This window comes from Pungitius pungitius, chromosome 7 (genome assembly GCF_949316345.1).
Source record: "Pungitius pungitius chromosome 7, fPunPun2.1, whole genome shotgun sequence".
Taxonomy (NCBI): Eukaryota; Metazoa; Chordata; class Actinopteri; order Perciformes; family Gasterosteidae; genus Pungitius; species Pungitius pungitius.
The window spans coordinates 18,845,539-18,869,828 of NC_084906.1; the positions used below are offsets into that span (position 1 = coordinate 18,845,539).

General features: G+C 46.9%; 1 protein-coding gene across 1 annotated transcript; it reads right to left on the reverse strand.

Moving 5' to 3' along the window:
• Window positions 1–1,720: 1,720 nt before the first annotated feature.
• Window positions 1,721–16,964, reverse strand: onecut3a (one cut homeobox 3a). Its single transcript, XM_037468574.2, has 2 exons — window positions 15,633–16,964; window positions 1,721–2,014 (listed from the first exon to the last, which is right to left on the reverse strand). Exons 1-2 carry the CDS (start codon window positions 16,660–16,662, stop codon window positions 1,722–1,724), a joined length of 1,323 nt encoding a protein of 440 aa, XP_037324471.1. The 5' UTR covers window positions 16,663–16,964; the 3' UTR covers window position 1,721.
• Between the last annotated feature and the right edge of the window lie 7,326 nt (window positions 16,965–24,290).

The window sequence follows — 24,290 nt, forward strand, 5'->3', positions numbered from 1 at the left end:
CGGCCCTCGTCTCTAGCTCGTCTTTGTGTGATTTCTGCTCTCCCGTTTTTTTGTGGATTCGTCGACGATTCGGATCGGCTAAACAAATCCATGCCCTTGCTAAATCCTTTTTGGGTTTTCAGCGTTCAGTTTTAACCCCCCCCCCCCTCCGGCTTCACCGGTGCTGGTTGGGTGAGGAACGACAATAGGATAATGGTTTGCTATTGATCTGCCTTCAAAGAGCTGCAAGGCCCTGAATGTGTTGTGCCGTGACTTCTCCTCAGCATCTAGTGGCTCTTTCCTCCCCCTCCTCCCCCTCTGAGCCCCCCCCCCCCCTCAGGTATTTATCATCGGCTGCAGGGGGCACTGTTGCTCTGCCAGCACAGGCAGGACTTGAGCTGTGCTGCTGCTGCTGCTGCTGCTGCTGCTGCTGCTATGAGGCCTTTGTGTCCCCATCTCCTGTGGGTTCCGTGTGCTCCTCTTACGTCCCGCTCTCCATGTGCAGCTGTAATGTAGTTGGCCGGATGCCCGACCGTGTTGTTTGTCGCTTGACTCTCGGTTATTGATCAGAGGAAAAGCTCCCGGCAGAACAAAGAGCATGACCAGACATCTCGCCCGCCTCTCTCCTGTCGGTCAGAGAAACACAGACTCCAGGCTCAGGCAGTGAGAGAGTAACGACGACATGTCTCCCCACAGGCCCTCCAACATCTGTGCAAAATATATATATATGTAGATAGACCTGGGCCTGGAAGACCTGAGTAACTCCTGCCGAGCATCTTGAGCTTCACCTTCAGGAGGGGTCAAGGCCCCGCTCTCTGCCGTCTGCCATCGATTCATTTTTTTCTTCTTCTTTCAATTCATTAGTTTGCCGTATGATCGGGACGAGCTGCTCTTCTGAAATGGCCGGCCATCAGGGAATACCTTTGGCCGAGGAATGGAGGAGACTACGGGAGAAGGGGCGCGGGGGGGGGGGTAAAGGCGGAGAATAGGAAAGCCGGGTTGTCGGGGTTTTTCTTTTTTATTCATAGGCTGCGTTTGTTTTCTTTATGACGGCCCGGTGTGCGCGGGATGGGGCCTGGATGATAAGGCTGTGTGCTGTTCTGTGTTTTTTTTTTTTTTTAGATTTATTGCCGTTCTTTCGCCCCCTTTGCTGCTTCCTGTGTGCCGGCATGGAAGGGATGAGAGAGAGAGAGAGAGAGAGAGAGAGGGACGAAAGAGGCAGACACAAACGAGGTGAGCCGGAAGAGAAAAGAGGAATCTGTGGCTACTCGGGGGTTGGTGGTGGAGGAGGAGGCCGGGCCAATGTGTCTCGATGCCGTCCGAAAAAAAACAACAAAAACAACAACAAAAAAAACATCAAATCTTTGGTGTCGCTTTACTTTTGTCAGATGCCGTAAAAATGATTTTCTTTCCAAAAAGACAGAATCAATGATTGTCCTTGTGTGAGCGATGCAGAGTGGACCTGACTTCACAATTCACCTTTTTTTTTTTTTTTTTTTTTAAAGATTATGCTTGTTTCAGGTGAGAGAGCTGGAAATTCTGACTGACAAGAGAGATGATTGCATGGCACAAAGGATGCTTTTTTTTCGGGGCAGAGGACGCAGTCAGGTGGCCCAGGACAGGTTCCACAGCCCGTTTTTTCTTCTTCTCCATGTCGCCTCGTCTTCCAACCTGGTCCCCCCCCCCCACCCCGTGCCTCCCCCCCCCCCCCCCCCCCCCCCCCTGAAGGTCCTCTCCTCCTCTCAGGCCTTGGAGAAAGTGGTGGCCGACGTGCCCGGCTGCCCGGGGCTGGCGCCGTGGTCGTCGTGCCAGCGGTCCACGCAGCGGCGCCGCGCGTTCATAAAGAAGTTGCTGACGGTGCTGAGCTCCAAGCCGAGCTGCTGGGAGATGGTGATCTGCATTTCCTTGGATGGGCGCTTGTTCTCCTTGAAGATGGCGATGAGAGTGCGGCGCTGCAGGTCGGTGAAGACCAGGCGCTGTTTCTTGGGCGCCGTGTTGCGGTCCTTGTGTTGCTCCTGTTCTTTGCGCTTGCAGGCTTGGTGTGGATGGCAGCGGTGGGAGGGATGGGGATGAGAGTGGGAGGCAGAGAGGGGAAAAGAGAACACAAAGCAAGGTAAATATGCAAAAGTGGCTTTTTTTTCTGATTGGAAATGCAAAGACAAGGTGGAGGGAGTTAAAGTAACTAAATGTACCATTAACCAGTGGTACAAACACATGAGAACCACTTCATACACAAGCAGAGGTTCTACAGCTCCATCTCTATCGCCATATAAAAGTTGATTTAAAGCTAATCCATGCCTCCTGCCCAGTGGGAATATTCCTTCCATCCTGCAGAGTGCAGACAGGGAGCCAGCCTGCGGTGAGAGAAAGATGGGGTGAGGAGGAGGGAGGGAGGGTGGGGGGGGTGAGGAGGGGGGGACTGGCTGTTGCCTGCTAGCTGGAGACACTGCTGTTTGATTCAATATTAATGCAGTTTGAGTCGCAATGGGGGACTGAGTGACTGTTGCACAAAAGTAAGCAGTTTGTGTGTGTGTGTGTGGGTGTGTGTGTGTGTGTGTGTGTGTGTGTGTGTGTGTGTGTAAATGAGAGATAGAGGAGGGGCGTACACAGGGAAAGAAAAGATTCACAGAGAAAAGAACAGAAAAGGTGGAGGAGTGAGACAAAGTGTGCGTTTTGTGTGTGCGTGCGAGTGTGTGTTTGTGCATGTGTGTGTGCGGGCCAAAAGAGAGGCGCTGAGAAAAGGAGGGAGGGGCGGGAAAGAGATATTGACCGACTTTGCTGTAGGAATTGGGGGGTTCTCTGTAGGGACTGGGGTCAGAATCTCCCCCCCCAGCAGGTCTAGAGTCTGCTACTTCAAACAGAGCACACTGGAGCCCACTCTATTGAGCTCTGAGAGGGTATTTATAACCCCCCACCACCCCTCCCTCCCCAAACACAAACACTCGAGAGGTGCTGCTACGAGCCCCTTCCCATACACAGAGCAATTTTCAAAAGAAACTGTATTCTTCTACGTTTGGGAGTGGTGGTGGTGGGGGGGGGGATAGTGAACACAGAAATGAATAGTTAATAGACTCTTATATGGTGGGTGAGTGTGTTGTAACTCAAAGTACATGTAGGGGACGGGTGGAAAGAAGCAGGCAGGTGCAGGGTACAAGAAAACGAAATGAAAAGAAAGAAAAACACACCCAAAGATGATGTAGGAGGAGTTGTGTGTGTGTGTGTGTGGGGGGGGGGGGGGGGGGGTTGTTTTGTGTGGAAGGTTAAGGCACCACCTCTGCAGCCACATGTTCCCCTGCTGGCCGAGGATCGAATCCTGCCAGAATGGACCGCGCGTCCGTCTCGGCTTCCCGACTGTCTCAATAAAAACCGGAGCAAATTGGAGAGAGAAAGGGAGAGAAAGATGGCCTCCCTGTGGGGTCTCCACCTGCTGCCGCCGCTATTGTCCGATACTTTCATGCTCGCCTTCAATAACGTCTCACTCTCACGCCGCGCGCGTGCGTGTGTGTGTGCGTGCGTGTGTGTATATGTGCCGTGATGCATTTGCGGACGGGATTTTATTCCCCACCTACCCCCTCCCTCCTTTTTGGCGCGTGTGTGTGTGTGTGTGTGTGTGTGTGTGTGTGTGTGTTTTGCAGGGGAGGCTGGGATTATGCTGAAGTGGCTGGAGCCCAGCGGTGGCGCTGTTGTGTGTCTAATTACAGTGGAACAGAAGCCCATTGATCAGCCATTGCAGCCCGATCTGTTTACTACAGATGTCCGAGCTGCGCGCGAGCCCATCCGTCATATTCATGTTTCACGTCGGCGCCGCAGACGGATATTTATCACACGCATGCGCAGTGTAGCACGCCACGTCACGGGTTTGAATCCACGGCGGTTGGGTGTACAGCATCGTCGTGCATCGTGGATGTGTCGTGGGATGAAGGGTAGTCATGACGATGACGTATCTATTGTTTCCTCTTAATAAAGAGACGCACGGCGGATAATGGGCCCAACAAGCAGCTCAACAAACCAGCAGCCACAAGCCAAACATTACCCAGCCTCTCCTGAGGGGCGGGAGGGGGAGGGGGGGGGGGGACTTTGGGCCGGCACAGTGATGATGTGATAGGTTTATCAGGAAAAAGATTCGTCAGTTCACTCGGTTTGTGCCTCTTGCTCAATCACGCGCAGCCGACTTTTGAGAAGAGCTCAAGTAACACGTGACTCTTTTGTCCATTGATCGTTTGAAGTCTTGTCCTCAAATAATTAGTGTGAATAGTTTTTGCTCATAACCGACACCAACTAGACCGGAAGAGATTCAGCATCTTAAAGTCCCATTGGGACAGTTACCCATGATTTAAAATGCATTACAAACATGATGTTTTTACATAATTATGTAAGTTACCATAAGTTAGGCTCAAGTTAAGTAAGACGTTATTTATGTTTTGTGTATTTTTGAATAGATGTAATGATATTTTACTTCAAGCAAACAATGACCTCTTAACGTTAACCCACCTAACAAGGATTCCGATGCATTCTTTATGAAAATTAGAACGTATTCTAAATATGGGAGTTATAGTAAACATAAAAAAGTAATGTGAGTTTGTAAGGTCTTCATGAAACGTTATTGTCGTAATGCCTCATGGAGTGCTTTGACCCATAATATAGTACTTCAAGTTAATTATATATATCTTTAGAATGCATTACGAAGTTGTCAGCAAATGATTTTCCACAGTGGTTCAGTTTAGCTGAACACTTATATATATAAACGTATACATATATTACGTTTAAAACGTTAAATGCGAGGCCTTGATGGAGAGAATTGTGGCTTCCAAACCGTATTGTTCAACCACAAAGCCACTCTTGACATTTATCGTTTGCCAAAATAATACCAAAGTGAAACCAGCCCTGCTCACGCATGCAAACGTGGTTTTAGAAAGAAAAGGGAAAAAAAAGCCCACACCAGAGGATGCTTTTTCTTGCATGTAGGGACTTGTACTGCACGAGCTCCCCACTGACCGGGAGGGGGGGGCAGCGCTTACTTCTCCTCAGCGAAGACCTGCCATCCCCTCCGGCTTGGACTTGTGTTGGAAGAGGATTGGTTTCCCAGCAGGACGGTGAGCCATGAACACGCTGTGAAGTCTGTTTGAAGAGCAGCGAGTAGTGCTGACGCGCACGGCTTTGCCTCCACGGGCACGAGAGTTTTACCCCACGGAACCAAAGGCGAAGATTCCAAAGACCGTTTTAGTTTTGTTTCGGTTTTACTGAGAGATTCTCTTTTTTTTCTTCTTTTTTTTTCTCACGTGTAGTATTAAATATAACTCGATTCCAGATGTGTGTTGGTATTCAGACGGATGCAACAGCATTTGACTGTTAGAATGAACTCCTCTGCAGCGATACAGCAAATATTATCATCAATAGAGATTCATTGCTCTTTTTCTCCAGGGGTTCGTCCAGATGTGTTCTCAGGTATTCATATAAAAGCAGACAAACTAAGGCCGCTGGGGTGCAAACGATATTTTTGCAATATCCAAAAGATTTTGAAAACTAATAATGGTCAGTTAAATTTTGTTTATCGTCTATTGTGCATTTACTGTTTTATTTGTCTTATTCAACCCACAGTCTACACCCATAACATTAAATTGTTTAAGTGTTGGATTATTTTCACAATATGTATTATTAACATATCACTATTTCATTTTTAAATAGCACTGTTATGTCAATAATTCCAACGCACCAGACACCTGTGCACCTGCAATTTTTTTCCTCTTTTTTCTCCTTCTTCTAAATGGATTGTAGTAACATTTGGACTCCTGCGTAGTCTCTAAATAAGACTTTATACTCTTTTAAATCCCCATAAGGCTCAGATTAGAGCCACAGAACCCCCCCCCCCCACCCCCCTCTGGATGTGTCTCCACAACAGCCGCTCTTCTCTCTCCACGTCGCTCCACCGGCGAAACACGTCCTGCGCACCTCATCGACCGCTTGCTTTGTGCCGCTGCTGCCGGCAGGTGTCGCCCTCACCGCGGCCCCGGCTGCACGGGGAGAGGGGATTGTGTGTGTGTGTGTGTGTGTGTGAGGGGGGGGGGGGGACGTGGTGTATTTGCTACAGGCGCTGGATTTAGCAATCAATATCGATCGATCGGTGAGGAAGGGGGCCCTGATTACTGAACCAAGCTCGGCGTTAGAAAAGAGGAAAGAAGGGAGAGAGAAAAAAAAAATCGATCATTGCAGCTTTTAGAGCTACAGTAGGCACCGGGCGGGGAGACGCACGTAAAGTCGTGGACAAAAAGCAACCGGACAAGGGCAGAAATCCCGGTCTGGTGTTGAGTGTTTTCTGAGGCGGACCCCCCACCCCCCCCCCCCCCCTCTCCCCGCTGCGACACAGGCACACACAGAGAGAAATGTGATTTCTATTTCTCTCCATACGTCCGTGGACCGCAGCTGACCTATTTGGAGACGGCTCCCTTCGGTCCGATTGAAAGAGACATCCGTGGCTTTCGTTTTCCTACATTTTCACCGTCGCAGTAGCGTCGTAACGACGCCTCGGTGTACCCCGACGGGTCTCCTGCTTCTCGTTAACTATTCAATTCCTCAACGAGTGATCCGTCATCTGCGCTCCTCCGCTCGCGGTGGAAAACGGGGATAATTTAGGCCCATTCCTTCTCCAGCGATGACATTAATATTCTTTCCTTCACGACAAACCAAGCGAGGTTAAGAGAAAGGCCCTGGGTGTTCGATATCGATCGATAGATTCGTGAATAATTCGTGTGTGAAATTCAGTTCGTCCAATTAATTATGCCTCGGAGGGTGGGGGAGGAGGTGTTGAGGGACGAGAAGGTGGGTGGGTGGGTAGGGGGGAGGGGGGGCGCAGAGGATATTTATGAAGAAAAAAAAACACGGCAAGGCAGGAAGGGAGGAAGGAAGGAAGGAAGGAAGCGTGCTGATCCAGAGCTCTTTGCGGACAACATTTAAAAAAAAAAGAAGAAAATATCTGAGATGGGTTGGAGGAGGAGATGATCATCACCTTGGTCTGCCGGTGTTTACCGCGTGCTCACAGCTGTCTCGGGCCTCCCCCGTGCCCGCAGATGTGAGTCCATCTCGAGCATTAATCGTGTATTGATCACCTCTGCCCTTCCTGCTCATTATGAGAAGGTCTAACGGCCTTAAAATTACGCCCACTGTGTTGGAGGAAACCACGATTACACATATGCCTATATATTTTTATTTTTTAATATTTTCCAAACCTACCAATCCAGCACACGAGGCCATTATATTAATTTACCAATAGGGATGTTTACCGGTCACAGATCGGCGCGTTTATAGACAACACACACACACACACACACACACACACACACACACACACTGCAGCCAGTAAGAAGCACGAAGAAGCAATTTGATGTTTAGGCTTCAAGTCAATTTATTAAGTAACGTCGCTGCTGTTTCGCATGCGCTGTTGCCTTAAAGATTGATGCATATGCGCACAATCCCCCCCCCTCCACCCCCACCCGATCCGGGTGGCATTTATTTCATGCCAAGCTCTCTCTCTCTCTCTCTCTCTCCCTTTCTCTCTGCTGCCTCTCTCTCTCTCTCTCTCTCTCTCTCTCTCACCAACTCCCTCCCTCTCGCCAGGCCGAAACACTTGCAAGCTCGATACCCCTTAATGTAATGAGTGAGAATTGGTGTTAATATACTGATAAGGCGACACAATTTGTTTGTTTGCATTCTCCAGCGACTCCGCTGCGAGGCAATTTCTTCTGCAGCGCTTCACTCGGCCCACATCGCACCTCGGCCTCGAGTCTCCTGCGTCGTTTTCCCTTCATTTATCCCGTCGTCTAAACACGTGCGATATCTTTTAGATATTTATTCATAAATATCTATTTGTTTATTTTTATTTTTTAAACACTATTTCGGTCATTTGTGAAGTGCACAGAATGCAAATGAGCGATTTACTGTTATCCAGCCACGCGTTATTAACAAACCAGTGGTATGAGAAATTGGACAGTGCTTTGAAAAAAAAATTCAATAACCGGTAAAAGGCTGATGATCACGCTCCTTATGTGGTTTTAGATAATTAAATGCACTCAGTCATTTAAGCGCATGATTAAGGGGAAGCTCTGCATTTTAACCTGCATTATAACTATAATCATTTCTGCTGGTTAAATAGCAACTTTGGTGCTTGGGCCGTTTATTTGTAGGAGTGGCTGCGTTGTTGGAACGAAGCTCCTATCTGCGTTTGTCATTGATTTTATTCATAATTGCTTTGACCAGTTATGCGTGATAGTGGTAATGATCACGATGCTTTATTGGATTCTGGAGGAGAAGGGCATCAACAGGTGTGCTATGCGTTTTACGGCACTTGTGAATTTATTAGGAAATTCTTTACTCTAAAGGGAATTCAGAAGATTTGTGTTCTCTGTTTATGATAAAACGTCGTAAAATATACTCTCTAAATGTATCGCTAGAAAATAATTGTAAAATAAAAGATTCAACTCCGGCTTCAATTCCACGTCGTTAACATTTAACGAAACGCTCGCCTCTGTGGGGTCTCTTTTGGATGATGCGGTGTGGGGTGAAAGGATGTGGCCAGTCAATATCCTCGCGCTTCCGGGGGGGGGCATGTGAAAACCACCGTGTGTGCCGGGTCTCCAACTCCTAAGCTCTTTTTTATGTGCTGCAGGGTTCATGCACTGTATTAGAATATTAAACGGAGCAGCTGGACATAAAGGCAGGATGATTTATCAAAATGTCTCAATATTCTTCAAATGTCAGCTGCCACTTCGCTGTTCATTTATTTATTTCGTCGCAGGAGAATCTGCAAACTGATCTGCAGTCAGATGATCTGTTTGCTCTCCACGGAGGGACGAGACAGCTTTTCAATAGGCACGAATTCTCAAAATTCAATTCAATACAGTTCTCACTCAATCATGTGCAGACTCAACAGATATCTCTACACCAACCCTTATTGCGGGGATTTAATTTCATTCGCATGGTCTCAAAGTCCTAAACAGACTATATTAAATCAAATTAAAGTTATTTCGTATCACATTATTCTATTTTTTTATAGCGGGATATTTTCTCGATACTTCAATTGTCGCTTGTAGCAAAATGCAATTGTTAAAACGTGTATTTATTGCCCGTATGTATTTATTAATTTATACATTAGTGCAAATCATTTAAACAATTCCTTCTGTGTGAACACTAATTACAGTAGATGTGGTGAAAAATAAAGTAGAGTAAATAAAATATAATTATAATTATCTACCTGCGCTAATTTGTAAAACATGTTCATTGTGTCTTTTTAAAAGTTCATTGTAGCAAACAAACACCCCCCCGCCCCCCCCCCCCCCTTCACACACACACACACAGAAAACCTGGGTAACTAATAGGAGAAAAAACAGTCAGCGTTTTCATATCGGTTCAGTAAAGCAACAAATGATTAATCTCAGAATAACCCGCAGCATCATCGTTGGAGGCTATTTAATAACATGAAATATAAAGGCTATACGCGCTGCATCGATTAATTCATCAATTGATTTCACAGTCGTTTTGTTCCTTTGTTGATCTGTGTGGGGTTGCCCAACCGGAGTTTCGAGTTGCATCTGTGGGCACGATAAGCTGATAGAGTGTGTGTGTGTGTGTGTGTGTGTGTGTTTGCGGTTTTGTTGAGATCGACCCTGCAGGACGACTTACACGATTCCGTACAAACGTTCTGCAGGCTCTTGTTTCAAAAAGGCCCGGAGAGATTGACACACGACTTGTCACCATTTGAACACGTCTGTCTGATGTTTTTTTTTTTTTTTTTTTTTACATGACTCAGACTAAGATGATCCATTAAAACCCAAACCAGAATAATCGTGTGATACACTTTAGCGACTGTGAAACTTGCCAATTATACCACCGAAAATAGTGTCACTTTTGTGTTTTCTTTACAAAATAAAACCATGAATCAATGTAAGCAATATGTGGAATGTCAAATCTCTCTCATACGTTATTAACACCTAATATGAGATGGCAAATGACTTCAGAACCGTAACAGTTGCCTTGTGGGGCCTCCAGTAACCGGAGGCCCGTCCTGTAATAAGCAGCCAGCGTCCACAGACAGTCACACACGTGAATGTTGGCGTCTTACAATCTGAGTGGGCTTCTGATTTCGACGGGTTGAATGAAATGGCAATCACGTGATGCACTCATTTTTCGTTGCGTGTGTGTGTGTGTGTGAGCGCTGGAGCACGAAGCAGACAGAGTGTTTTTTGGGGCGGGAGGGAAGCGTGTGTTTGTGGGTGAAGGATGGGGTATGGAGGGAGGGAGGGAGGGGGGGGGGGGGCGTTACATAACAGCGCTGAGCTCCATCGACACAATGTGCTCCGGTCAACATTTTAATTGCTCAACAGTCTGCTCTTTGGAACCGCCGCCTTTCTTCGGCGCTGATGCAAACCGCTGCAGATTGTTGCGGGTCAAAAAGACACTGTGTGTGTGTGTGTGTGTGTGTGTGTGTGTGTGTGTGTGTGTGTGTGTGTGTGTGTGTGATTGCAGACCACACACCGGGCTCGACTCTAACGCATGGACGAATGATGAGATTTAAAAATGATTATCTAAGGGGTTTGTGCCCCTTTTTAATGTATTTTCTTGTTTGGGGGGAAGGAGGGGGGGGGGGTGTTTGGTTTCGCAGGGGAAGGAGGGGGTGCACGCCGTGCCATTAACCATTTGAGGCTAGCCGCGTGCGTTCAGTCGACTCTGCCAGCAATTTGATTTAAAGGTCATTCTCTCCTATCGATCCGGTTTGGCGAGGGGGCGACGGAGTAGCGTAGGAATTGATCATCTAAAATAGAAGAGACGGTATTCGAGACTGTACTGACTCCAGACCTCTACTGTCTGTGTATGTGTGTGCGCGCGCGCGCGCGTGTGTGTGTGTGTGTGTGTTTGCAGTATTGCCTGAGCTTCCTCTGAATGGAGATATGGTGAACGGCGCAGACTCCTGCCTGTCGCTAATCTGATTTCTATTAAAATTACATTATTTTTGAATAATAAGGTCGACTCGGTCAGAACCGTGCGCGTGCGTTGAATAATGAGCGGCTGTGACCTTTGAGCCGTCTGGTGCTGCTAATCCGCAGCTATATCGCAGAATTTCCAGCTTACAAAATCTTTTTTTTAAATTCTTATTATTTCTTTGGGTGGCTGACCAGAGAACGTGCCGAGATTGTTGCAGCGAGCCGGCGCGAGTGCACGCGTTTGTATTAGTCGTTCTGCTGCTGTGTGTCATGAAGGGTGAGCCGTTAATGTGAGAAATGGTGTTGCATGGTGGAGAGGGGGGGGGGGTGCACGGCTGCATGGCGCAGCTCCAGAGATGGAAAGCCGAGGCCGGGGGAATGGAAATCGATACAGATTCAGGGCTCGCCAGATCGGCCTTAACAATGTGGCGTGGACGCGCTCAACACCCCGATCACATACACGCAGGAGACGAGAAACGGGGGGGACGCGCAGAGGCCGAAGCTCGTAAGAATATGAAGCTTCAGCCTTGTCTTGTAAACCACACAACAAAAGGGTGCATGTAGGTACAACCACCCCCCCCCCCCCCCCCAACACACACACACACACACACACACACCCACCTAGCCCACCCATTCCTACGATAACCTCCCACGATGGATTGAATTGTGAATATTCATGTCGGCACCCTACAACATGGACATTCATGCTAATTATAAGTTGTATGACTTGAGCCCCCCCCCCCCCCGCACCTATCCACCACATGCAACCCAGCCTCTTCGTGATGTAACGTCATATGTCATTTCGTCTGGTTTGAGCCCCGCATAACTCGGGATGCAAACAAAAAACGCCTGGAGGTATAACCCAAGAAGATGACTGTTGCTCTCCCCCCGCAGGATTTCAAAGGCGATGCTTGTACATGTGTGTCTCGGTACTTCTTCTTAACGAACAACGAGGCTCAGAAACCGCAGCTGCCTTGCGCCCCCCCCCCCCCCCCCCCATCCCCCAAATCAATTATTAAAGTACCAATCGATCATTTCGCAGGCTAATATCAAGCCATCCCGTCATGAAATGAATAAATGTTTCAGATTTCAGGTTTCGGACCTTAATGCCTCATCCTGTCTTTACCAAAAAATATATTTTTTGTGTTCGTGGATATTTTAGCCTCCAGTTTATTGTCTGCACACACACACACACAATAAAAAGCTGTGATTCAAATAGGATGGCGTCGTGCTGACAGTAGGGTGCAGGCTGCTGTGATTGACGCGGTTGTGGATTGTAATATTGATCGATGGATGGAAGCTGTTGGATGAAATAATGGTGTTCACGGCCTACAAGAATGCTATTAACTGTGTGTATTGGTACAACTCCAGTTCACCACCTTGAACTGTCCTCAAAAGCGCGGAGATCCCCGCAGTTCAGCTGAATGGGCCGATATCAGCACTCTGGACAGCGCCCTGAAACCGTTGAGCCGAGAAAACTGACCCACAGGAGGCAATTCCCTCATTCTAACTGATTTGTAGAGTGAAATAAAATGAAAAGTTTGTAGTCTCCTTTAGAGTATAGATACCATCATTGTTTATTTAAAAAGCAATATTTAGAGAACAGTTGAGCCATTCACCGCATCTTAAAATTAACGGCAGTAAGGAGGTTAACTGGGTAACTCAATAAAAATGGACATTTCAAAGCTGCACATGCGGAGGGTGCATTGTTGGGGGAGGGGGGCGGGGGGGGGAGGGGCATTGCTCCAGGATTAGGGCCGTGTAAACTGCGTGTAGTCCATTGAAACATGAATAGAGGCCTCCCACCCTTAACAATGTTTTTCCTCCGTGGCCCTTGGGTCTTGACCTGCACACTCTGGCACGTGCTGCGGCCGTTCAAATGGTAATAAACCAACTGCGCTTTTTTTCGGGAGAGGGGACCCTGGCATGCACCGAATGAGAAAAAAAAAACGTCCGATTTACCGGACATTTCGTAAAATAATTGCATGCTTTCTTGCGGTGTGCAGCATTTGACTTCGGCTTGAAAATTATATTCTCATCATATATAACATGGTACAGATTACAAATTACACACAACAAATGGAACACGATTACAGTGAAGGAAAAGGTGTGCAATAGCGGGATATTTCTTTTTTTCAACAGCTGTACTCATCCCCTCCGTTCCCGGCTCCCCCCTCCTGTGCTCCGGGGGAGGCACCAATGGGAGAGAGTGCTGAGGCGGGATAATTGATAGATGCACTGGCTATCCTTATCGATCAGGGCTGTATTGACCCGACCAAATACATTGAGATGGAGTGTGGAATTCAACACAGATGCAAAGACGAATTGTTTTCATCGTTAATGTGATCTTTAAATGTCTCCCCAACCTCACTTGGCCCGGGTCTTTCCTATCTGTGCGGTGTTATAATGAAGTTGCTGTTTATTTGCACAGTGGAAGACGAGACGTCCAAAGAAGCTCGCGTGGGTGCCATGAGTCTGCCTGGGAAAAACACAATAGGTGGGACGCCTGTGGGTCTGCCCTCGTTGCATTAGGAGATGTTGAGCGTGAAGGGCACACATTTTCACGTTTTTCCACCCCCCACCCCATCTCTGCTCTGGTTTTCTTTTTAGAGGTGGATTGTCATGTGTGCGTGTGCGTGTGTGTGTGTGTGCGTGTGTGCAGACACTGGCATTTTCACATTAGCTAAGCAGGGCAGCTGCATTGATTTGTGTGACTGTGATGAATTTGGAATAGTAATTTGAATTTATTGATTGATGTGGCCGAGCGAGTATGGCCCAGCCTCACTTTCAGCATCACAACCCCCCCCCCCCTCCATCCCTCCTCCCCCACTTCAACTCCCACTGCCGGCCCACATGCTGCACAGAGGATAATGGGGATTTTAAATGCAATAAGTAAAATGTTGCTTGGTGCATTTGCATACAAGTCATTTGTCATTTTGCACAAATGCTCTTTCTCTGGGACCTTTTGTGACTGCAGGTTAATGCACAAAAAGGGCACAAAATCTGCTACAATATGTACACAAAAAATATATATATATATTTTATAACAGAAGTATTACCTCTGGATCAATGCCTGAATTACATTCTACAACCAAATAAGCACACAGCTGCACATTTAGGCTGCCTGAGGCCCGATCACATAAAAATATGCACTTGCAAGACTGTGCCACTCCGACATATCAATCGAGTTGGGGCAGGTGGGGGTGTATCCTGACGACGAGTGTGGAAGATATAAAACCTCACAGCCCAATTAGCTTTAACAGCAGTGGCACTTAAAGAGACAATTGTGGAGTGTTTCAATCTTTATTTACCAGAACCCCACTAAATGCGCAAAGGAACAATTTACATGCCATTAAGTGCTTTTCAATAGGGCATTGACTGGAACTAAAATGTGCCACTATATCTGTTTAATTGAACTGGTTCGCTGAAATACGACACAGAAGAGCTGATTGACGTTTGGAAGAGCAGCACCTCTAAACGGGGCCTTTACACAAACATCGATGAGGGGGGGGGGGGGGGGGACATCTCGCTCACATCTATTTTAACTCCACTGCGACGTCTCTTGTTTTCATTTACGTCCTGGTAATCAGGTAATAAGTGTTAAGAGGTTTGAAGGAGGGGGAGTTAAAATCACAGCGTTAAGTGCGATAATCTTTACGCAATAAAACTCTGGTTGGACACGAAGCATTCAAAGAGACGCAGTGCAGAAACGGTACATTGTTGTGGCACAATTAGTCTCCAACTGAAAATGAGGGATGCCCAGACCGATTTTATAATAACACGAGCCCACACACACATTCTCACCAAGCGCAATAATTGGAATTTCTCAGTGTGAGCGAGCTAAAGCCCTGAACTAACTTTGGAGAAGAGATACCCCAGAGTGCAGAGGAGACAGCACAGGCCGGAGAAAGGCGCATCTGTTTGTGTCTCTGTCTTTCAGATCCAAATCGATCATTTATCAGTGTGCTGCTCTGAAAGGGGACGCCTGGACCTGAAGTATTGATCCGCAGGAGGTCATGCTCCCCCCACCGACTCTCGGCCAGGCCTCAGAAGATTCTTGTTTGCGACGAAGCGCTTATTTGACAGGGGGGGGGGGGGTGGAGTGCCAGATTACCACATCAACTTTGTTTGATAGGAATGAGTGCAAAGTAAAACGGATTATTTGCGTTGCGGTGATCTCTCCGTGTCTGTTAGCTTTAGCAGCTCCAAGATGCAATCAATTTTGATGACATCCTGCTTTGATTTCCTTTGTTTGGCTTCTTTCTGTGTGTGTTTTTTTTCCCTGGGTGTGTTTTTGGGTGTGTGAGAGCGAGGACGACATTGGAAGCGAGTGAGACACCGTGAGAGGGTTGCTCGCGCTAATCGTGCCTAAACCGCTGCATGTGTGCGTAACACACCACGTTTGCACCTTTTCCGCTATTGAGAGACGCGTCTTCCCGTTTTGTTTATATCACATCCAGTGTTGCACAGCGCCTGTTTATACTATCATGGATCGTAGCATCAATCAAAATATAGATTTCCCCCAACATTTAACACCGCAACTGTCGTGATGAAGTTTTGCTCGATACAATCGACTAATAACTTCTAGTAATGTCTGTTTGAGCAGCTATTGACAGTCTCGCCACATTGACTTCTAATTGATCCCTCCACATCACTCAGGTTGGAAGCTGTCTCCTCACTCACCTGCAAGCCGGAGCGCCGACATCCGCTGGAACTCGGGCTCCTGGAGCCACTTCCACATCCTCCTGAACGTCTCCCGGCCAGACTTGAGTTTACTCCACGGTTTAGGGTTCCGCAGAAGGTCAGACAGAGTTCCCTGGGACCGGCACAAGATCCTCTGAGCAAAGATGGCCTGCGGGATGCTGTAGCGCTTGAGCTCCGCCGTTATTCGCTGTGCCACCTCCTTGGTGTTTATCTCCTCCACCTGCCCCGACCCGCCTCCCTGCCCGCCTCCCACCACCGTCTGCCTGTCCCGATCTGACATCATGGACCCGTTTGCCTGAGAGTGCGGATGGTTGTGATGGTGTATGCCGTTCAAGGATGTCATGAGCCCGGCCCCGTGTCCCCCGAGTCCCCGGGCCAGATGCTCCTGGTCCCGGGACAGCATGGCAGCGTGGGACTCGAACCCCCCCGAGGATATCATCTTGTCGTTGGAGAGGTGCGCTCCGGGACCGTAGGCGCCGAGAGTCTGCTGGGAGCCGTGCAAAGACCCGAGGCCGTTGGACAGCGGGGACAGAGACTGCCCCATGCCGGACATGTCTTTTGGGTAGTGGCCGTAGAGGTTGCTCATGGAGGCGAGGCTCCGGTCGTCCCTCATCAGGGTGAAGCTGCCGCTGACGTTCCCGGCCGCGAGTCGCTGGTGCGCCGGGTGATGGTGAGCGTGCGGGTGTGGGTGGTGAAATTTCTCCGAGACGGTGGATATGGGGGGCAGGTGCTGCAGCGGCGTCAGCGTGGTGTAGGTGCTGCTCAGGCTCATCCCGGAGTCGCACGACATGGTCATTGCCGGATGCAGGGGCCCGGACAAAGCGTGGTCTGTGCGGTAGTCCCCCGCTCCCTCCAATATCGAGGCCATGCTGGACACCATGGCCGACCGTCCGTGCACCAAGTTCCGATGAGACGACTGGCGCGCGTGCGGGGAGTTCATTAAGTCGTTCGCTTGATGGGAATGGGGCACGCCGTGCAGATTTCCAATGTTTTCCATTGTAAGCTCCATCGTTGAAAGGATCTTTATTTCCTCCCCTCTCGCCACTCTCTCGCTCTCTCTCCCCTCGCTTCTCCCCCTCCTCTCTCGCCGTCGCTCTATCTCACACTCCTTTCCAATAAATTTAAAACGATTTCAAAGCTAAGCCATTGATTGAGGGTTGCCTCTCTGCAGTCAATCCAGCATGGTTTTAAGAGATCGGGTCCCCACCGCCACGCCAACTGCGCCACAAACCTCTGTCTTCAGTGCGTGAAGGTGTCTGCCTGGGTTTCTTTCCGCTGTAGAACACCTTCTACTATCGCCAAAAGCGCCGCTCCGCTCTCTCTCTCTCTCTCTCTCTCTCTCTCTCTCGGTGTGTGTGTGTGTGTATATCGACGTGGCCGCGCTCATGTTAAGATGAGCTCGAGCCTGTGCGCATGTGCGCGCTCCCGTGATGTGTCCGCGCACTCTTGTCTGGGGCCGACCTGACGTCACTAGACCCGATGTCATCGGGGTTGTTCGTGTTGCGCGCTGGACCTCAAACACCCAGAAGAAGAAAGAAGGAGAAGAAGATTGCATTAGACGCACGTGAAGATAAAAACACAGAAGTGCAGCGTGTGCAACATTTACACTGAGATGGATAAGATGGACTTGCGCCTTGTTTTCTCTGATGAAGGCGTTTGACACGGCGCCAGCGGCGCACGTGATCCCTCTGGAAGGTTAAATATTAATTGACATGTGTCACATCGGACCAAGAGTGTAATGAAAAAAAAGTTATCTCGAAGAGGTCACAGATGTCCTCCGCCTTTGTATCTTTATTCATTCAATGTAAGATACAGAACGTCTCCATGCTTTCTGACATTTTAGCTGCATTTAAGATGCAAATAGCGAATTCTTTAAGAGATTCACAGCTTCAGACACGTGGGTGACCTTTGGCACGTTCAGATTCCATTTGGGGCTCTCTTTAATCGGAAAATAATCGATCAAATGTTTCTTACCGATGTCTCGCCCTTAACTTTCACTTATAATTTCAGAGTTGATTTTATTTTTGGTATTCCTTCAGCAGATGTTAGTGAATCTGAAGATAACATCGCCTCGAGGCTTTGACCCTTTTTTTGCATCTAACTCCACGGATTCAGGCCACGAAAAAAAAAAAACCACTCAGAAACTCTCCCATAATATTTTCACGTCTCCCCGAACTATATTTCAAATTCGCTGCTCGCTGACGTCAATCCAGGTCAGCAATCCATCAATGTCAAAGTGTGTATGGATCAGTAGATGGACCATGAGAAGCATCGATGGGCTGGTGCCTGCAGGAGCCTGCAGTACGGATGCCATGTACAGCGCAAGTTAAAATCATGCGATTGGATGTGGTTTGGCGAGTAGTCCACGTGGGTGAAAGCTGAGAGCAGCTTCCCCTTTCCAGCTGGGCCCATTTCAAGTTAAATGTAGCATAATTCTGCAGTTCAGCGTTTCATTTAGCGCGACTTTGACATTGCGTTTAATGTCCCCCGTGTGGCCTGAAAATGACCCCCATCTGACGGTTACATGTTGTTGTTACTTTACCAGCACGTACAGCTGTACATCTTATAGGGTGAGATGGAGTCATGTAACACATGAGATTGAAAACTGCAAAAAGTCACGACATCAACACCTCTGTGGCAGGTTTTGTATGTTTGGACACCAGCGTGTCTTGGCAAGTGTGTGTGTGTGTGTGTGTGTGTGTGTGTGTGTGTGTGTGCGCATCTGTGTATGGATGTTTGGTGTAACCAAAGCGGCGCTATAGGCCTGAAGTGGCTTTGTTGCAAAAATATTTCGGTTATAAAACGAGCCCATTAGGATTTCGACCCAGAGCTGCACTGAGGGGGGGGGGGAAAGAGTCCACACATCCCAAAACCGGCTTCACTAATCATGTGCAAATTGCATAAAACAATGTCCCTGACCGGTGTTTACCAACAGAGAGGTCACTGCCATCCATAACTTCACTGATGAATTGTGACATCAGTGGCCTTGGCACACGGCCCCTCTCCCTCCATCTCTCTCCCTCGCTCTCTCTCTCTCTCTTTCTCTCTCCATATCCCCCCCCCCCCCAAATAATGACCCTAAAAACTATGTCTTTGCTGATTGCCAACGGGGGGATGGTGGCTTGTTGGCTTGTGCCATCAGGAGAACAGCAGTGTCCGCTTGGGTTAATGTCCCCTCATCGATCCCAGCAACCACTGCTATCGAAAATGAATTACCGAAGCCCGCACAGCAGCGAATCCGTCATCTGTGCTCAGCCAGCCGGCCAGAGCAGCTTATTGGTCGCGGTGGTGATGGATGTTAACTTTCATTGCTGGCTCCTCGCTCCTAATTCACCGGGGTTTTACAACCCAAAACGGCGGGCTGGGAAGTTTTATACTTTCACCAAGAACTTGTAGAACTTCCTTCAAGTATTTGTTTTGTTGTTGTTGTTGTTGTTTATACCCTCTCTGGGCTGCGCCGCACTGCGCGAGGTCAGATAAAGAAAAGAAAAAACTGCTTAAACGGCCAGGTGAACAGGGCTTGGGGGAACTGATCGGCGCACTTTTACCATTTCCAATCAATGCTCTTTTCTTCAATTGTATGCAGCTTGGTCAGATCGTTCATTCAGTCAGCTAAACTAAAATATATTTTTTTAAAAACAACAACAACAAAGAATGCTAAGTAAACCCGAGCTGTTTTTCCCCCCCTACTCAAAAAATCCATGTGTCCGCCTGGAGCTCAGTTTTAATTTGTATTTTAATGTAGTGCTTTGTGATACGTACATAAGCATATCCTATGGCGAATACAATATGAAATATTAACCGTGTCGATATCTGCGGTGTGACGGGGGCGACGCCGCAGAGACCCGGTGATTTATTTCACATTAACAGCGGGCAAGACGGCGGCGGCCTCAGCACCAGGTTGGCATCGACTTCACACACACACACACACACACACACACACCCTGGTGTGATCTCTGTTTTGTGTTTTTAATTTATTTGTTGGTATCGCATCCCTAAAAAAAGTGAGACGTTGGTGTAATTTACGCGGGATTCGACCACCACGCGCCGCCTTTACGAGGCCCAAAGCATTTTGTTTTTTATCCTTAAGCACTGCTGTCGTTTGCGGATCAACTAATCGATGCCCGAACCCGGAGCTTCGCTCAATGCATTTCTGAAGGATCGATGGCGGCCAAAATGCATTCTGCTGAAATGGTTTAAGTTATAGGCGCATCCTGTTATGCGTTTGACCCGTGTCAACAGGCAGTTTCATTACAGGAAATGACCACATAGCACTCAGCTGGAAAGTTTAAGCTGAGCTTTTCATTTGGCTGAGTGCTGCACACTCTGTGCTAAAGACACGCTGCGTTCAAGCCACGCACCTGCATGTCTGCATTGTCTTTAGTGGAAGCATCATTATTATTGAAAGGTTATTTATTATTATAGTAAAAGTTTCTTGAGCTTCATGATTTTACACAAGAAAAAACTTGAGGTATTTAACCCCTGGTATTTGTATTTAATTTAGTTTAATTCAGACACAGTGTGTCAATGAGACGTGTTCCGGATGGGTCGACTCCTCCCGCGCGTGAGCTTGTGTATTTTTCCCAGGAATCACTCGATGGAGACAGACTAATCTTTTCATGACTTCTTGAATGACTCCGTGGCTGATGCATCGCGCTTAATGTATTCTAAAGTATATTTACTTGAATCTGGCTATTGGCAAAAGTTAAGCAGCAGTGTTTAGTAATGTCGCATTGATCAGGCCTCTGAGCGAGTCAGCGGGACGGGCCGCCGCTGCTTCTCATCCCAATTCACACACACGCACGCACGCGCACACACACACACACACGCGCGCACAGTATGTGGTCTTGTTGGGGCAAAAACTCTACATCTGCCTTGTTTGCCCATGGCTCTACTTTAAGTAACCCTGCGTGTGCGTTTGTGTATTCCAGTGAATATTGTTCATTTAGATGCAGGATTAAGTGTGAAAACCAGATCATAATGATCATGGAAACTATTGACGACCCTAAACTGAAACACTGTGTTTGTTGTGATGTTCTTATGGTTGTTTTTTGTTTTTGTTCCCCTGCTTTTTTGGGGGGGGGGAGAAATATTTCCAAGTTAAATCTTTTAACTTCTGGCTTTGCTTTTCAAATGTTTTCGTCCAACTTCCCAAATAGGCTGCAGGCTAAATCAATGTCACCCTGCATTTTGAACGTTGCCTGTTTGTCCTGTTAAATCTTTAAACCGCCCGCTCGTTTAAAAATCAGAGCTGCATTTTAAAAAGCATAAATGTTGAAAAAGAAGAAGAAGAAGAAAAAAAAAAGATTCACTTGTATTTGTGAAGCGTTTTCCTGCGGTTTGTTGAGGAATTAGTGTGTTGCCGCGGATTCATATTTAGGACATTTGCATTTGAAAGCGCCTTGCGATAGAGGACGTGGTGATCAATAGCCCTGGTGCCATATCGATCCATCTGCAGTCTGATCGATTGGTAGAAAGAATTGGGCGCACACAACCGCTCTGTGCTCCTGGCTTCACTCAAATGTGAAAGAGAATTTAGGTAGAAATTAGCTTTAATACAGCTGCGTCCGTCACGAGTGAAAATATTTAGAACAACAGGTGCCAAATAATGTTCTCCTGAATTCAATAATCGACACGGTAAGATTTCTCTCTTTTTTTAAATAATAATTAAAAAAAATACCGTGAGATCGGTTATGAGGATGTTTTATGAGGTGAAAACATCCCCCGACACACGTGTTTGTAAAATAATTTTTAAAAATAGCGTTATAATTGTTGCACTCATTGTGCACGTATTTTCTCCTTAATCTATTTGAGTCTATTCATGTGTCTAAAGACAAATGTGATCAAATAAAGGTTCCCCGTCTGTATGTCTGGTGTAATTTATCGAAAAGAAACACAATTTGAGACGATGGCAATTTGAAAAAAAAAAAAAAATCTCACAAAGGTCATTGCAACCCAGAGATATATTTTCATTCTGACAAGATGTTTGCGAAACACCCATCACTCCGATGTGTTCACATGATGTCACTGCAATCAATGTTGCTACTAATCACGAACACATTCAATAGGCTATCGATCCGATTGGGCTGGATTACTAAATGTTATTCGGATTAACTGGGTTTTTTTTTCAGTTTCTCTCGGACACTTCAACTTTTGCAGGTAAGGCCTCCGAGTGGCACGGCTGGGTTTTATATTATTGTGATGACATAATAAAAAATATTAACAGGATAAGACCTGACGATTAATTTCGGTCTTTGCAGAAGAAAAAGAAAATACCAAAGTTAAAATATTATAACTTTTATTATTACATTTATTTATATATATAATAGTGCACGTAAAATAGCTGTAATGCAATGATTGCGTTTTTTTAATACACATTTCTAAGTTATAGGTGGAAAAATACCCCAAATTAAAGTGAGAAAAAAATGTGCCTTATCCACATGTCATCAGGGTGTCAACAGAGACAAAGCTCCAGTGGACCTTTAATTATATCATTTATTATATTAGTGTGTTGGGGGGGCATCTTATTTCATAATATTCTATACTATGCATTTTGTGTGTGTGTGTGTGTGTGTACCATTTCCTATTACAAACCATAGAATTGTATTTCATTATTTAACAAACTTTATGAGCATACGTACAAATTTCTGGAAAGACGATGATAGAGTAAATCATTTAAGTCAATTGACTCTGGCTGAGCGAATTCAAATGAACCCGAAAGTGCTTTAGACCCACCTTTAATGTTTTTCGCCTTGTGTTTACAATCCATCAGTTCTCTCAACTGGCTGCAGGAATATGTGTGTGTGTGTGTGTGTGTGTGTGTGTGTGTGTGTGTGTGTATATGCATGCATTTAAGTGAAAGCGATCAAACATCACGATAACCCGCACTAGATATCTTCCAAACGTTTAGGTTTGTATTGAAGGCCTCTTTGCACACACACACATAGCCTTGCATTTAGATTCCGGATTAAAGAGATCAGTTTTCAAATGTGGTTGCATATGATAGCGTTGATCCAAGGCCCAAATATCTATATGTTTATTCTCCTTCATAGACCCTAGATTAGAATGATTATAGATTGTAATGTGCATGTATTATCTCGCCAGCTAGTTAAGAGCATTATTCATTGTTCGTCTCACCTCGCCCTCCCTGTTTTAAACCACACAGCTTTTCCCCCTCTTAAGTACTACTAACGCTGGATTTATTAGGCTTAAAGAATAGCCTACACATCTTCCTCAAAGGGGATCAGACATTAAGTGTAGATCAAAAGGATAAGGTCTTAAAAACAGAACAATGCTTCTTGCTCCATGCGTATTCTTATTCCCATACGCATGTTAAGGCAGGGATTGTGCAGACCGCTTTAAACAGCCCTTTGTTGCAAATTATATTCACGCAATCAGCAATAATTCTCATGGCCACAGGGGTTTATCACTGCATTCATTTTGCACCAAAATAACAGTTGTTTTAATTTGGTATTTCAAAGACAGTGTTATTTGTCTGCAGCTTTTTAAAGCAATATGGATTGTTTAAAAAAAAAAAAAAAAGAAACCGGCGAGAATACTTTGTGTGTGTGTGTGTGTGTGTGTGAGCCAAAATATCCTGTCAGTCTTTTTCTATCTTTCTTCTTGTCTTCCCTCCGTGTTGTTGGGAGACAGAAAACAGGAGGCGTAGATGTATTTTAAAGTGCAAGCTTGCACCCGTTTGCTTCTGTGCTCTCACACAGAAGGCTCGCTGCATATGAAACGGTGACACAGCTTCGGGGAAGGAGATGGACCGCGATTCTCCAACGCTCACACACACACACACACACACACACACACACACACACACACACACACGCGCACACACATCAGAACCGTGACCTACTGCTAGTCATCCTTGGCTCCGATATCAAACATTTCTCTCCGCTGTGCTACAACTGCAGCACATGCTTTTGAGGTGATATAAATAAGTGTAAAATCCCTCTGTCAAAATCGTTTTGCCATCCTGTAAATCAGCCGAGTCGTCAAACCTCACAGTCCAGAGTATAAAAGGGAAGCATGTATCAGTCAGAATAAATGTGGAATCAAGTACAATCGGCTTTTGCTTAACCCCCCCCCCCAACCCCCTATCCCGCCACCCTCCCTCTCCCACCCCATACATGCCCCCCCCCCCGACCCCCCTCCTTCCTTTCTTCCTCCCACCCCTCCCCTAGCGAAACTCCCACCCTCCACACCCAATAGAGAACCCGTTGCTAAGCGACAGAGGGAGAGATGGATTGAGGAGACATAGCCGATCAATTCTACAGAGAGGGAGAGAGGAAGGGAGGCAGGGGAGAGAGAGAGAGAGAGGGAGGGAGGGAGAGAGAGAGGGGGGGGGGGTGGGGTGGGAGGGAGGGAGAAGGCAGGAGAAAGAGGGAGAGAAGAAGGGAGAGGAGGGGAGGACAGAATGCAGAGTGATTGCGGTCGCGCCGAGGCTCCGGTTCGGGCTGAAGACGCTCTTTTGAAACATCTATCTTTGTTAACTGTATCGTGCCCTCCGAAAATAAATCCATCTCTGCAGCTGTCCACCCTTCCATCTTTGTCCAAGCGCTTTACTTTAATACTTTTATCACTGCAAATTACAGTCCGCGCAAGCAGCCTGTATTTAATATTCCCTCA

Excerpts from the sequence above, each read along its gene's own strand:
- onecut3a (XM_037468574.2), bottom strand. The coding sequence starts at position 16,662 with ATGGAGCTTACAATGGAAAACATTGGAAATCTGCACGGCGTGCCCCAT. Across the intron at positions 2,015-15,632 it reads GTCGGCGCTCCGGCTTGCAG|CCTGCAAGCGCAAAGAACAG; the intron begins GTGAGTGAGGAG and ends ATCCACACCAAG.